General features: G+C 41.9%; 1 protein-coding gene across 1 annotated transcript in view; it reads right to left on the bottom strand.

Moving 5' to 3' along the window:
• LOC115159393 (autism susceptibility gene 2 protein homolog) overlaps positions 1-8,441 on the bottom strand; it is a 30,262-nt gene extending 21,821 nt beyond the window's left edge. Inside the window, exon 1 of the mRNA XM_029709051.1 lies at positions 7,268-8,441. Within this exon, the coding sequence (XP_029564911.1) occupies positions 7,268-7,618 (351 nt within the window). The 5' untranslated portion in view covers positions 7,619-8,441. The remainder of the gene's footprint in view (positions 1-7,267) is intronic.
• Between the last annotated feature and the right edge of the window lie 6,250 nt (positions 8,442-14,691).

Below are 14,691 nucleotides of genomic sequence, written 5' to 3'. Positions count from 1 at the left end.
GAGTTCACCAGGTCAAAGGCAGTAGGGATGACCAGGGATGTTCTCTTGATAAGTGTGTGAATTAGACTATTTTCCTGTCCTGCTAAGCTTTCAAAATGTAACGAGTACTTTTGGGTGTCAGGGAAAATGTATGGAGTAAAAAGTACATTATTTTCTTTAGGAATGTAGTGATGAAGTAAAAGTAAAAGTAGTCAAAATAAATAGTAAAGTACAGATACCCCCAAAAACAACTTAAGTAGTACTTTAAAGTATTTTTACTTAAGTACTTTACACCACTGAGTGGCTATAGATACACTAGGTTCATAATCGCTTTATTTGAATGCTGAAATGGAGTTTGTGTGTCATTTCCTACAGTACTTGTGACACATAATTAAGTGGTAATTAGACACTTAACATTCTGACCAGACATGTTGATTTTGTCCACCCACACCAGACACGATCAGGACACACAGGTTGAAATATCAAAACCAACTCTGAACCAACTATTTTAATTTGGGGACAGGTCAAAAAGCATTAAACATTTATGGCAATTTAGCTAGCTAGCTTGCTGTTGCTAGCAAATTTTTCCTGGGATATAAACATTGGGTTGTTATTTTACCTGAAATGCACAAGGTCCTCTACTCCGACAATTAATCCACAGATAAACGGGGAAACAGAGTTAATTTCTAGTAATCTCTCCTCCTTCAGGCTTCTTCTTCTTTGGACTTTATATGCCAGTTGGCAACCAACTTTAAGGTGCATTACCACCACCAACTGGACTGGAGTGTGGACCTCAGGTCATCTTTCAATCACCCATGTAGGTATTTGCTCCTAAAAACCAATGAGGTGATGGGAGAGGCGGGACTTGCAGTGTGTCAAGCATCACAAATAGAACCAAGTTCTATTTTAGCGCCTGCCTACGCAGATGCTCATTGACTCACAAGAGCAGTGTGTGTGCAATGATTTAATAACATGTATGTGTAAATTTATTTTGCAACGCGAGCTGTGTGGTCAGCATAACACTCTCTATTTCCCATGACACGTCCAGCAGCCTGAGGTCACGGGTCCTGCCACTGAATTACTGGACCTGCACTGACTGGGCAATCAGTCGAGCAATTTATGCACCAGTAATGGACTGAAGACGAGTCATAAACATTCTGGCACTGCCATGGCTTTGCCTTACAAGTCTAAATGTGTAGGCTACTTTGTCACATAACTGTCAAACATATTTAAAGGAGGTACTGGTGGCCAAAAAAGAAACATTATGAAATTGCAATAGAACATAATGTCACTTTCTTGTGTCACAACCTACAGTAATGATAAACACGAGGGCGGAAAATGGAGGCAGTTTATTATCTCCTAGATCCATATGTAAACACGACTGTATATTCTGTCCATATATCACAGAATATAGACTATCTACAGTCCCTGTTGTCTTCATTCTTAGAGGTTGCATGCCTATTGTATTCAGTGTAGCTGGAAATCTACCACAGATCATTTTCACCCACTCTCTCTCATTCAGCCCTTGTTTGGTCTTTGGGTTTGAGTAGTTTCTCTCCCTCTCAACAGATGTGTGTGCCTGATGCTATTCAGAGCCAAGCTAGCAGTGATTGTTTTGATCAGACGTGCTTGGTAACAGTCCAGGGAGGTGGAGAAACCCGAGTGGCGCAGTGGTCTAAGGCACTGCATCTCAGTGCTAGAGGCGTCACTACAGACCCTGGTTTGATTCCAGGATGTACCACAACCGGCCGTGATTGGAGTCCCATAGGGCAGCACACAATTGGTCCAGCGTCGTCCGGGTTAGGCTGTCATTGTAAATAAGAATTTGTTCTCAACTGACTTGCCTAGTTAAATAAAGGTTAAATAAAATAAAATAATATAAAAATGTAATCATAACTGTGTGAAACAATGAGTGATTGCTTCTTCTGCCCAGTACAGATCCGTTCAAGGACATTCCGTGCTTTTATAGACTGATCTTGTCCTGCATAAGAGCGATGTCAGTATCATACAGAATCCTGTCTGACTTACTGTTCATCGACTCAATACATTATCTGCACTGTCAGCTCAGGTGAATCAGATAAAAGACAGACACTGACAAGTGATCCTAATCAGAACTTTGAACTGCTGACAAAAGCAAACAGACAACAAACATGATCAATCCTCAAGACCCACATTATTACACTCACTCTTTTTACAGCGAGATTATTGAGAGGAATTTATCTCAAATTATAAACTGGGTGGTTCAAGCCCTGAATGCTGATTGGCTGACAGCCGTGGTATATCAGACCATAAATGTCAAAACATTTATTTTTACTGCTCTAATTACGTTGGTAACCAGTTTATAATAGCAATAAGGCACCATTGGGGGTTTGTGGTATATGACCAATATATCACGGCTAAGGGCTGTATCGAGGCCATCTATTTTGTGAAGTGCACCAGTCCATCCTGCAGCAAAGCACACCCACAACATGATGCTGCCACTCCCGTGCCCTCACGGTTGGGAAGGTGTTCTTCGGCTTGCAAGCCTCCCCCTATTTCCTCCAAACATAACGATGGTCATTATGGCCAAACAGTTCTATTTTTGTTTCATCAGACCAGAGGACATTTCTCCAAAAAGTACGATCTTTGTCCCCATGTGCAGTTGCAAAATGTAGTCTGGCTTTTTTATGGCAATTTTGAGCAGTGGCTTCTTCCTTGCTGAGCCGCCTTTCCGGTTAGGTCGATATAGGACTTGTTTTACTGTGTATATACATACTTTTGTACCCGTTGCCTCCAGCATCTTCACAAGGTCCTTTGCTGTTGTTCTGGGATTGATTTGCACTTTTTGCACCAAAGTACATTAATCTCTAGGAGACAGAACGCGTCTCCTTCCTGAGCGGTATGACGGCTCCGTGGTCCCATGGTGTTTATACTTGCGTACTATTGTTTGTACAGATGAATGTGGTACCTTCAGGCGTTTGGAAATTGCTCCCAAGGATGAACCAGACTTGTGGAGGTCTACAATTTTATTTCTGAGGTCTTGGCTGATTTCTTTTGATTTTCCCATGATGTCAAGCAAAGAGGCACTGAGTTTGAAGGTATGCCTTGAAATACATCCACAGGTACACCTCCAATTGACTCAAATGATGTCAATTAGCCTATCAGGTTCTAAAGCCATGACATCATTTTCTGGAATTTTCCAAGCTGTTTAAAGGCACAGTCAACTTAGTGAATTATAAGTGAAATAATCTGTCTGTAAACAATTGTTGGAAAAAAATCACTTGTGTCATGCACAAAGTAGATGTCCTAACCGACTTGCCAAAACTATAGTTTGTTAACAAAATAATTGTGGAATGGTTGAAAAACTAGTTTTAATGACTCCAACCTAAGTATGTAAACTTCCGACTTCAACTGTAGACTGACCAGGTGGAAGATATGATCCCTTATTGATGTCACTTGTTAAATCCACTTCAATCAGTGTAGATGAAGGGGAGGATACAGTTTAAAGAAGGAGTTTTAAGCCTTGAAACAATTGAGACATGGATTGTGTTAATGTGCCATTCAGAGGGTGAATAGGCAAGACAAAATATTTCAGTGCCTTGAACAGGGTATGGTAGTAGGTGCCAGGCGCACCAGTTTGTTTCATGAACTGTTTTTCATGCTCAACAGTTTCCCCTGTGTATCAAGAATGGTCCACCACCCAAAGGACATCCAGCCAACTTGACACAACTGTGGGAAGTATTGGAGTCAACTTGTCAAGTCCATGCCCTGACATATTGAGGCTGTTCTGAGGTGGGTGGGGGAGGGGGGGGGGGGTGCAACTCAATATTAGGAAGGTATTCTTAATGTTTTGTACACTCAGTGTATGTTTAGGCAATACAGACATAGCACAGTCATGTTTTACTCTAGCCTATCTTTGACGGCTGTTTATAGTGGCTTGATGAATGCCTCCCCTCTTCTGCCAGGTACTGAGACAATTAGATGACACCATCAGTACCTAACGAGGACTTTTCCTCAGAGAACCTATTCACAGTGGCCTTGCGCAACAGTGGTTGCACTGCGCCCTGGAACTCTAAATTTGGAACTGTATCATATTCGGCAGATAGCCCTACTTATCAGGGCTAAATAGTACCTATCCGCTAAATGGGGCCAACAGTCATTATTAAGCCAGTGGATTGAGGTCATGCAGTAGCAGCACATTCTACATATTAATTTTCTAAATAAAACTCGCTGTCTCTCTCTGTCAGTCTGTCTGTCGCTGCAACAGACAGACATAATGGTGTTCCATGTCAGTTCCAGGCCGTTCAGGACGACTGATGGTTTATTTACAGCATGAGCCGACAAGCAGCAGAACAAAGGATAGGAAATCACAGAGGGGGTTTATGGCAGGGAGAGTCAGCCTGTTTCCTGTCTCACAGCCTGGCTGGGCAGTGGGCCCAGGGAGAGATGGACACACACACACACACACTTTTTACAACTGCGGCCTGCAGCCCTGCAAGTTGTCCATTATGTGGAACTGCGACGAACAAGGGTAAAACACGAAACGTTCAGCATTATTTGGCTGAGTGAAGTCATTGTGCTTCCACCATGCTGAAGAGGCGGATGTAATCCTTGGACATGACAGTCTAGCTGGAGACTAGGGGGGATGGCAAGGACAGATAACATAGAGGAGGGTAAATCAATGAGTGCCTGAGGGAGTAACACACTAACCTGGCTGTGGGACTATATTCAGGCAAACTGAACAGGCCACGGAGAGGTATTTTCAGTGTTCCTAGAACTAGAAGATTGATTCTACTGAAAAAAAGGGCTGAAAGCAAAAGCACGGCTTTCCTGTAAGCACACCGTATTATCAGCTGTCAGTGAACACTTTTACATACACAGACAAGTGACACCTGCTTGTTTAAAAACCCTTGCAGGTCCCCTGAAAGCCAAGCACTTCCTCAATCTTGTCCACACAAGGAACTTGTAAAGAGCGTCATCCGAACAGGCAGGCAAACACCACAAAGAGACAAGGAGCTGTGGGGCAGCAGCCTTTCCCCCTCTTGACTGCCTGGCGAGCTCTCAGCTGGACAGATGGGCCAGAGGTCCGGGAGGCTGGTGCACGTTAACTATGAAGCAGGGCCTTGGCTGTAATAAAGAACCTCTAGAAAGATTTACCAATCAATAGCTGGAATATTTCAATGATATGCTTCTTGATAAAATAAGACCACTGTACCCCTACCTGTACAAGTTCCACCACAGAAATAATCTTGAATATAGCAACACAAAAATAAACCGAGAGCAGTGTCCTTAGAATGCTCTCGACAGTGTTTCTCACGTGCTGCAGCCTATTCAATTAACATTTAGCTTTTGACACACTGGTAGTGTTTATCAAACAGTTATTTACATGGCATCACCTCTGGGGTGTACAGTACAGTACAGTACACACCTGACCGGGAGGACGGACTCCGAGAATACATCAAACATATCATTATATTACTGCAAATAGAGTGTCGAAATGTCTGCTTGGGGGGCCCTACTGCAGTAGGATACTAAACACTTGTAACAGTCTGACAGCTCGCTTAACAAATGACTAATCCTAGATTTAGTATTAATGAAATTCTATCTGGTGAAATCCTAGGAGCTCAGTCATCATAAAAGAGGGAGAGCAGGGAGAGATTCTCCCTGCTGCCAGAGCAGAGCTAGAGAAGAGAACAGACCGTATAACAGAGAAGCGTTTCGCCGTTTCAAGGGTAGGGCTGCTGCAGGCGTCACCCAATCATCCGCATCTAGACTAGTGCCAAAGCCAGACTAGCTGGTTACAGAGCTAATGAAACTAACCCTGTGTAAACAAACATACAGTGGGCCAGAACATCCCAGAGTCACGCCCTGGTGAGTTACACCGTCTCGGTTACAGCACTCACTACAACAATCATTATACAACTATACAGGCCTCGTATTCAAATCCAGGCCTGGGTCATTTTGAGCTGGAGCCATCATCAGTCTACAGTCATCCTCATCCAGAGTATAGTGGAAATCATGTTGGCAATATGCAACAGCTGTATGAAGCAGCTGTTTCTACAGTGATTCATGTGGTTAGCCGTGTATTAGCCGTGTAGTCATATAGCAAAGCATTTCCATGAGTTACACCTCTGAGAAGCAAGGTTTGACAGGGACGGATAAGGACCATCATTACCGATGACAGAAGATCGTGTTGAGTCCTGTCTTGTTTGTCACCCCTGACATTTGGTATAACAATAAGTTTCTCTTCCTAGATGGAGAATGAATCAGAATGATGATGAGTATTCTGTCAGGGCCATATGCACCAATCACTGAGTCAGCTCTGGCTTTTTACTGCCGGGTTGTCTTTCACACAGTGTCACTTAGATACCATTTATCAAGTTTACTGTTAGTCACCATCTGGCGGAAAGCATTAAGAGAAAAATGTCCTCTCCAAGCATTTCAGGCACATAGAAGTCTCCAATGCCTTTATTATTGTCTATTTTGTATCTATTTTGACACATGTCCCTGTGGTGGCCTCGCGGGTTAAGAGCGTTGGGTCAGTAACCCGAAAGGTCGCTGGTTTGAATCCCCGAGCCGGCAAGGTGGAACAATCACATACACTAATACTCCAGCTGATGAACCCTGCACCCGGAAGCATGTAAGAGCAAGACAGGAGTTTTATATCAAATGGGTCAAGCCTAGGCCTACAGTTTACAACTTTTGATTTTCCATTTTTGGACCATCAGCAAATCAGAACATATTCAAAATGTGTGACATCTACCAGCTCTCTCTGCCAAACCCCGGGAATTATCATGACATTGACCAAACCAGCCAGTGTGCAGTAGTGCATCAATAATAATCTGTATTCCAGAAACACATATTCTGGAATGGAAGTAAATCTGATCTATAGAAACACATGGACTGAGTGACACCTCAAAGCATCATAATGGTTGTTGTTGGGATAAATCAATAGTAACCTAACAGCATATGTTCAGCCATCAGCCTCTTGGCATATTGGCCCTGCAAACCAACCAATGTGTGTTTACAGCAATATCCTGGGTCCTGAAAACCTTGTTACAAGGCAGGTACAGTGTAATCACAGTGTAGATAACCATTTTATGTAACACTGTATAGGCTGTTACATAACTTTTACAATAAATGTGCTAATAAACTCACAATGGAGATAACTGCGTCAACTGCACATGACCCTGGCGGAGATCTTGAGCGATGTGGGCCACGCAGGAAGATGTAATCGACTTATGTGTATCATGTCCAAATATACAAACGTGTGTCAAAAAACAACAACAACATAGGCCAACGTTCTTACCTCTAAAGATTCCAGACTGAGAAAGCTGGCTATGGCAAATCCATCAATAATGTCCTCCTCCTGAGACACTGACCCTCGTCTCTTTTTCCGAGAGGGACGCGGGGGCCGGACATAATGCAAGTTGGTCATTTTTCCATAATTACACAGGGCCTTATTCCTGACCGGGCTTTGCCCTAGGTCGGAGCCAGATGATGGACTCCGGTTTTGGTCATTCCTGTCAATCGCATCCCTTCTTCGCACGCGGTCTCGTTGAGATCTTGACCTCCGGCTGCGCTTAATTTTCCCGTCCATTTTCGAACTCAGAGTCGAAGCGATCGCCACACAACAGAGCGAAATTCGTTTTTTGTCCATGTGAAGTAGAAGTGTGCAGAACAGCACTTGCTTTGTTTTACAAATTAAATAAACGATCTGAGACAATCTTCGATCCAACAATAACAGACAAGAACATTTTCGAAGGTTGGTTTCGACTTGAATGCGAACCGTGACTGCCTTTCTAATTGGACCACCACAACAGCAGATTGTTACTTTGTTGTGCCCAGAGAGTGGGAGAACTCTAAATTGTAACTCTTACAATAATATTAACTTGCTTTGCAACTTTTTTTTGCTTGCAATTGTTGTCTGGCTGCGACAGAGCGAGCTGTCAGACGAAGCTACAACGCTGTATCATGTCGGACTGTTCTTCTTCCATCACCGCCCGGCCAAATCTATAGTCATGAACGATTGTGCTTGGCTAGAGGGATCCCGTTTATTTAAGTAAAATAGCCTAAACAACACTTCACTTTTGATAATGTTTGGCCGATTGATTGATTGTTACTCTGGCCGTAGATATGCAAAAGCGAGACACATGAATAATCCACTCAACTCAATAAATTCCGTGATTTGTTGAATCATCCATTCTCAGGCTATTTGTTCAAAGCTTGTCAATCTTCACGCCAAAGTAAGCAAACCCCAGCCAGAAAACGATTCGCCTTTCCTGAATCGGTATTGTTTCTAAATAAATCCAGCCTCGAATTCTTCTTTCCTTGGTTGATATGGTTGGTTCGAATGGCCCGTTGATCTTGAGTAAAATGTTGTGTAAATGGTGTATAAAAAAATTAAAAAACACGTTAGAGTTAAAGCCCACTTCCCCACTTCGCCCTACATTGCATTTTCGGTTGTACAGTAAATCCCAGTACCGTGAACAACTGACGTATTTCCGCCACTTCTGCACGGAAGTGCCTGAAATGATCAGCGAATTAACGCTGAGGGGAGGAGGTGAAAGATGTACCCTTTCATGACCCTATGTACTGCTTGAAAAGGTTGGTTTTACTTCTGTTCTTTATACTGCATTATTATAGGTTTGGAGTTTATTACAACACTGAGTAGCCTATGCTGAGAATAGGCAGATCTTATTGATACTTTAAACAAGCAACAACAAAAAAGAGTTAGTGATGGTGAAATAACGGGTTTTGAGGGAATGTGATTAATTTATTTCACCATTAGTCATGAATAAATACAAGCAAAACAGTTTTTCTAAATGGATTCTCTCTTCTGCATAATAACCTATTACTAATGGGAAAATGTTGCCTACGATGTGTTTAACTAAGGCAGTGTTAAATTAATCGGAGTGGCCACAGATCCAACTTTTCCGGACCCTTCTTCCCAACATTCTCTGCTTTACTCGTTCGGCTGCTCAGAGAAGAGAACAGGCTACTCTGGCAAATGGTTCTCGTTATATGGTTTGATCAAAGCCGAGACAATATCTGCAAGATCACATAATGATATTATTCTACATAACAGAACGGAATAAAATAGCATAGTATGACGTTACTGTAAGACAAAAAAACGCCACCTAATTTCCTATGAGATTTTAGGATGATTGTGCGAATGGTCACATATTTCTCTCTTAAGTGGCCAAAACTCAACAGTGCGCGGCACAAGGCAAAATATGTGCTGTGATTGAAACAAAACACAGGTACACTACCGCTCAAAAGTTTGGGGCCACTTAGAAATGTCCTTGTTTTTTAAAGAAAAGCACATTTTTGTCCATTAAAATAACATCAAATTGATCAGAAATACAGTGTAGACATTGTTAATGTTGTAAATGACTATTGTAGCTGGAAACGGCTGATTTTTTATGGAATATCTACATAGGCGTACAGAGGCCCATTATCAGCAACCATCACTCCTGTGTTCCAATGGCAAGTTGTGTTAGCTAATCCAAGTGTATCATTTTAGAAGGCTAATTGATCATTAGAAAACCCTTTTGCAATTATGTTAGCACAGCTGAAAACTGTTGTCCTGATTAAAGAAGCAATAAAACTGGCCTTTAGACAAGGTGAGTATCTGGAGTATTAGCATATGTTGGTTCGATTACAGGCTCAAATTGTCCAGAAACAAAAAACGTTCTACTGAAACCGGGGCCTCCCACTCCTCTTTCCATTCTGGTTAGAGACAGTTTGCGCTGTTCTGTGAAGGGAGTAGTACACAGCGTTGTACGAGATCTTCAGTTTCTTGGCAATTTCTCGCATGGGATAGCCTTCATTTCTCAGAACAAGAATAGACTGACGAGTTTCAGGAGAAAGTTTTTTGTTTCTGGCCATTTTGAGCCTGTAATCGAACCAAGAAATGCTGACTTTACAGATACTCAACTAGACGAAAGAAGGCCCGTTTTACTGCTTCTCTAATCAGAACAACAGTTTTCAGCTGTGCTAACATAATTCCAAAAGGGTTTTCTAATGATCAATTAGCCTTTTAAAATGATAAACTTGGATCAGCTAACACAACGTGCCATTGGAACACAGGAGTGATGGTTGATGATAATGGGCCTCTTTACGCCTATGTAGATATTCCATTAAAAGTCAGCCGTTTCCAGCTACAATAGTCATTTACAACATTAACAATGTCTACACTCTATTATCTGATCAATTTGAATTTATTTAAATGAGCAAAAAAATGTGCTTTTCTTTCAAAAACAAGGACATTTCTAAGTGACCCAAACTTTTGAACAGTAGTGTATGTTGCAGTTAACACCATCTGCTCTACAATTCGCTCACTGTAGGCTACATGATCTAAATGCATATCCCCATGAAACTGATTGAGATGAAATGGTTGGCATGCAGATACTGCATGGACGTTTCACCAGTAAAACTGGTAGTGATAAATGTGAAGGGAGGCCACAGAAATGTGTACATAATGTAGATCATAATGTGATCTTGCAGACGTTGATTCAGCTTTGATCTAACTTTATTAAACTAGTAGCATTCGCCAGTGTGGGCCTATCCTGTTCTCTGTGCAGCCGAACAAGCAGAGCAAAGACTGTGCGTAAAGTAGGGAATCCCGCACATGCACAGTAGCTTTGGGACCTTTAGCTGTCGGGAAGAAGGGTCCGGTGCAGCCTAGGCCAGAAAATATTCAAACGTTGTAGGTCTAATCCTGATGCACAAGCATGCTCGGCATCGGCATTCCTGTGCCGAGAAAACAAATAAACCTCCATAGCTGTAGGACCTACATTGATTCACGTTAGTGCTCAAAGTGTCCTGCTACAATTGCCTCAGGAACAGGAAATAGTAGAAAAGCTTCCTTAATGCACAGGTTGCCATTACCAGTAACATCCAGCCTTTATTGAGCCTGCCCATGGTTAGAGTCTCTCCCAGAGGAACCTTAGCAGAATGTTAAAATATGCATGAAGCATGAAGATGCTCATATCATCCTCTCTGTTGTCCTCTGGGTTTCTGAACAAAGTTGATCTGATAACGGCTTTATTACTGCAGTTCTACATTTTGCTCTATTATCATTTAACAGTCTCCAAACTCTGTTGATTTTAAATTTATTTGATTTACTATCCTTGTATAGTGAGAGCTGTGCTGCAATAGTTACTACATTCCCCCATTCCCCATGTGTCTCAGGCCTCTAGAGGTGCACTGACAGACTGTGGGTTTACCCTAATTAAGTGCTCTATTTAGAAAGGTCCTGTAAGTTGAATTTGTACAGAATTGCTCCAATAGGCTGCCGGGGAGCATTTACAAATGGGACATGTATGCTCTGAAACATTCAATACTCATTAATGTTCATTTGCTTCATTGTGCTCCCATTTCTCTCCTATTACATTGGATGCAATGGTGATGCTAGCTGGCCGACAAAATATACATCTTGACTTAAGGTAAGGTTATGACTGTCTTCTATTCTTGTTGCCATTCCCAGATGCCAAAGCATTGAGTCTTAAAGCACACTTCAGACAAACCTTTGTTATGAGTGCAATGGTTTACTTTCTAATTAAATCTGACTGATGAGTTGCAGTGAAATTATATGAAACACAGAACAGAGGGACAGAACTGAAACCATCTTTTGTGAGAAACAGGAACATATGTCGTACTTATCAGTTTTGGAATGGTTGGCTAGTAATAAACTAGTCCTGAACATATCTAGAACTTAAAGCGTTATATTTGGTACTAATCATTCCTAAGTTCTAGACCTCAGCTAAATCTGGTAATGAATGATGTGCCTGTTGAGCAAGTTGAGGATACTAAACTTGTTGGTGTCACCTTAGACTCTAAATTGTCATGGTCAAGGCATATTGATTTGATTATTGTAAAGATGAGCAGAGGTCTGTCTGTGCTAAAGAGATGCTCAGCATTTTTAACACCACAGTCCCTTCAATTGAAGCGGTGGGAAACAAACAAGTGACCACATCTCTCACAAAAACTGATAAAAAATGAAATCACAGATAATTATGAGAGCAGGAGAACTTATAAATTGGCTCCAATAATAATAATAACTTTACAAGCACCAAATCAAGGAAATGTCTGATTTTCAAGGTAGGCCTATTTGTCACGGATGACGTATGAAAGAGACCAAGGCGCAGCGTGCGTATCATTCCACATCTTTATTTCTATGTGAAACTATGCAAGACAGACAATAAACAAAAACAACAAACCATGACGACGAGACGCTACATGCATAAACTCAAAATAATCTCCCACAAACACTAGTGGGAAAAACAACAACTTAAATATAATCCCCAATTAGAGACAACGATGACCAGCTGCCTCTAATTGGAATCATACGTAAACCCCAACCTAGAAAAAAGAACCTAGAACACAACATGGAAAATGTAAACTAGACAAAAACCCAACATAGAAAAAAGAACCTAGAACACAATATAGAACATTTAAACTAGACAAAAACCCAACACAGAAAAAAGAAACTAGAACCAAACATAGAAATAATTAAACTAGACAACCCCCCAGTCACGCCCTGACCTACTCTACCATAGAAAAATACGAGATCTCTATGGTCAGGACGTGACACTATTCCAGTACTTGCATTTCTGAGCTCCAAATTCAAGTTCAAGTAGGCTACTTCAAGTCCCTTATATTTTTTTAAATTGCAGGTGTAACTGTCACATCTGCTCCTGCAACGCCCTCTACTGCTCATCCTGTGTCTCCTTGACCTGCCGCCACTCCCCCAGTACTCTCTCCCTCTCTCGCTCTCTGTGTGTGCGTGATTATGTGGGCGGAGACAGGTGTGCTGGAGTCAGAGCAGATCCCCACCAGCTGCAACATGTTCCATAATCAAGACCTCTACAAATACTCAGCCCTGCCACTTCCACGCTGCCAGATCGTAATCTCTGTCAGTCTACGTTTCTAGCCGTTTGTTACTATTCAGATCCTGTTGTCCCTGTTTTCCTTGCCTGATGCTGTTTTCCTCTCCAGTTCTGCCCACTCTGACTCTGGTCCCTGTCTCCAGTCCCACGTATTGTATTCCTAGTACTCTGTCCTGGATTCCCCACTCTACTACTCCCTTGGATTCCCCCCCCCCCCCCGGACCTGCTTACCCTGTCTCACCCCCTCTCGCTCCAGCCTCAGCCTCCGCACCTGGTTTCCAGCAATCCGCCGGAGCTTCCCCTGACCTGCACTCCATCTCCCCCCTGTGTTTCAATAAAAATACCTTTGGGTATTTCATCCCAGTCTCCTCGTCTGAGTCTGCTCTTGGGTTCCACTCTGCGTAACAGTAACATGGGGTAAAAAAAAATATTTATGTAATTTCCTTACCTGATCATATTGTGAATAAGCCCACTAGGTTATGTAATTTGTTGTCATTATATCCAGAATAATTAATAGGAATATCGTTGGATGTTGCACAATAGTCTATCCTAATAGTTGAGCACCGTAGACTCGGTGTCCAATTCGAGGCACAAAAACAAGGAACTTATTAACTTGATGCTTTGTCTGTTAAATCTAAGCAGACCCTGCTGTAAATCAAGCAGACAACAGATGATCAATATTATATCCACCATGGATCCAGTCACAGCTGTCTTCACCGGCGTAAGGAATGAGACACCAAAATATTCTGGACATTCCTCTTGAACACCTTTTTTTCCAGCACTTGGGCTGTTGTTGCATGGCATGCTCTATCGCCACAGTTGTTCGTCACTTGACCGTCATTTGGAAAATTCCTTCCTGGATCAGATGAAAATATCAAGGTCTAACTAATCAGCTGGACACCAAATGCGCATCCAAGAAGTATTATGCATACCGTAATTTCCGGACTATTAAGCGCACCTGAATATAAGCCGCACCCACTGAATTAAAAAAATATATATATTATTTTGAACATAAATAAGCCGCACATGTCTGTAAGCCGCAGGTGCCTACCGGTACATTGAAACAAATGAACTTTACACAGGCTTTAACGAAACACGGCTTGTAACAAAAATAAATAGGCTTTAACGAAAAATTAGCAGTAAGCTTTAGTTGTCTTTTTGCACTGAGTCAATTCCTCATGCTGCTGTTTCCAACGTCTTATCATCGACTCATTAAGACCAAGCTCCCGTGCAGCAGCTCTATTTCTTTTTCCAACAGCCAGATCAATCGCCTTCAACTTGAAAGCTGCATCATATGCATTTCTCCGTGTCTTTGCCATGATGAGGGTGACAAAATGACTGCCGTAATCAGAATGATGGGAAGTTTGAGAGCGCTCGATTTAATCTAAACAGTAAACAAAAAAGTTGTTTGACCTTAACCCGTTCGGCAATTTCATTGGTCTAATGAAAGCTTCATGCCGCCAAAAAACTGAGAACGTCACAGAATATTTTTTGGAGAAAAAAAAATTGAAAGCGGGAAAAATCCATATATTAGCCGCGTCATTGTTTAAGCCGCGAGGTTCAAAGCCTGGGAAAAAAGTTGCGGCTTATAGTCCGGAATTTATGGTAATTATTGAAAAAACACGTTAATGTCAGTATCGATTTAGGTTTTCAGTATCAACGTAAGGTGACTCTCGGTTAGAAGCATTACATTTTGGAATACATACATCATTTGGGATTTGTATGACCATGAAAACTGTTTTCACCCCGTGACAGAAGACACGAAATGTTACATAAATACACCGCATTTTTGAGATCTCTATACAAAAAACTGTCCGACAGCTAGACCCAGGATTCCTAC

Source organism: Salmo trutta, chromosome 23, assembly GCF_901001165.1.
Source record: "Salmo trutta chromosome 23, fSalTru1.1, whole genome shotgun sequence".
NCBI classification, from domain to species: domain Eukaryota; kingdom Metazoa; phylum Chordata; class Actinopteri; order Salmoniformes; family Salmonidae; genus Salmo; species Salmo trutta.
This window is presented reverse-complemented; position numbering and strand designations above follow the sequence as displayed.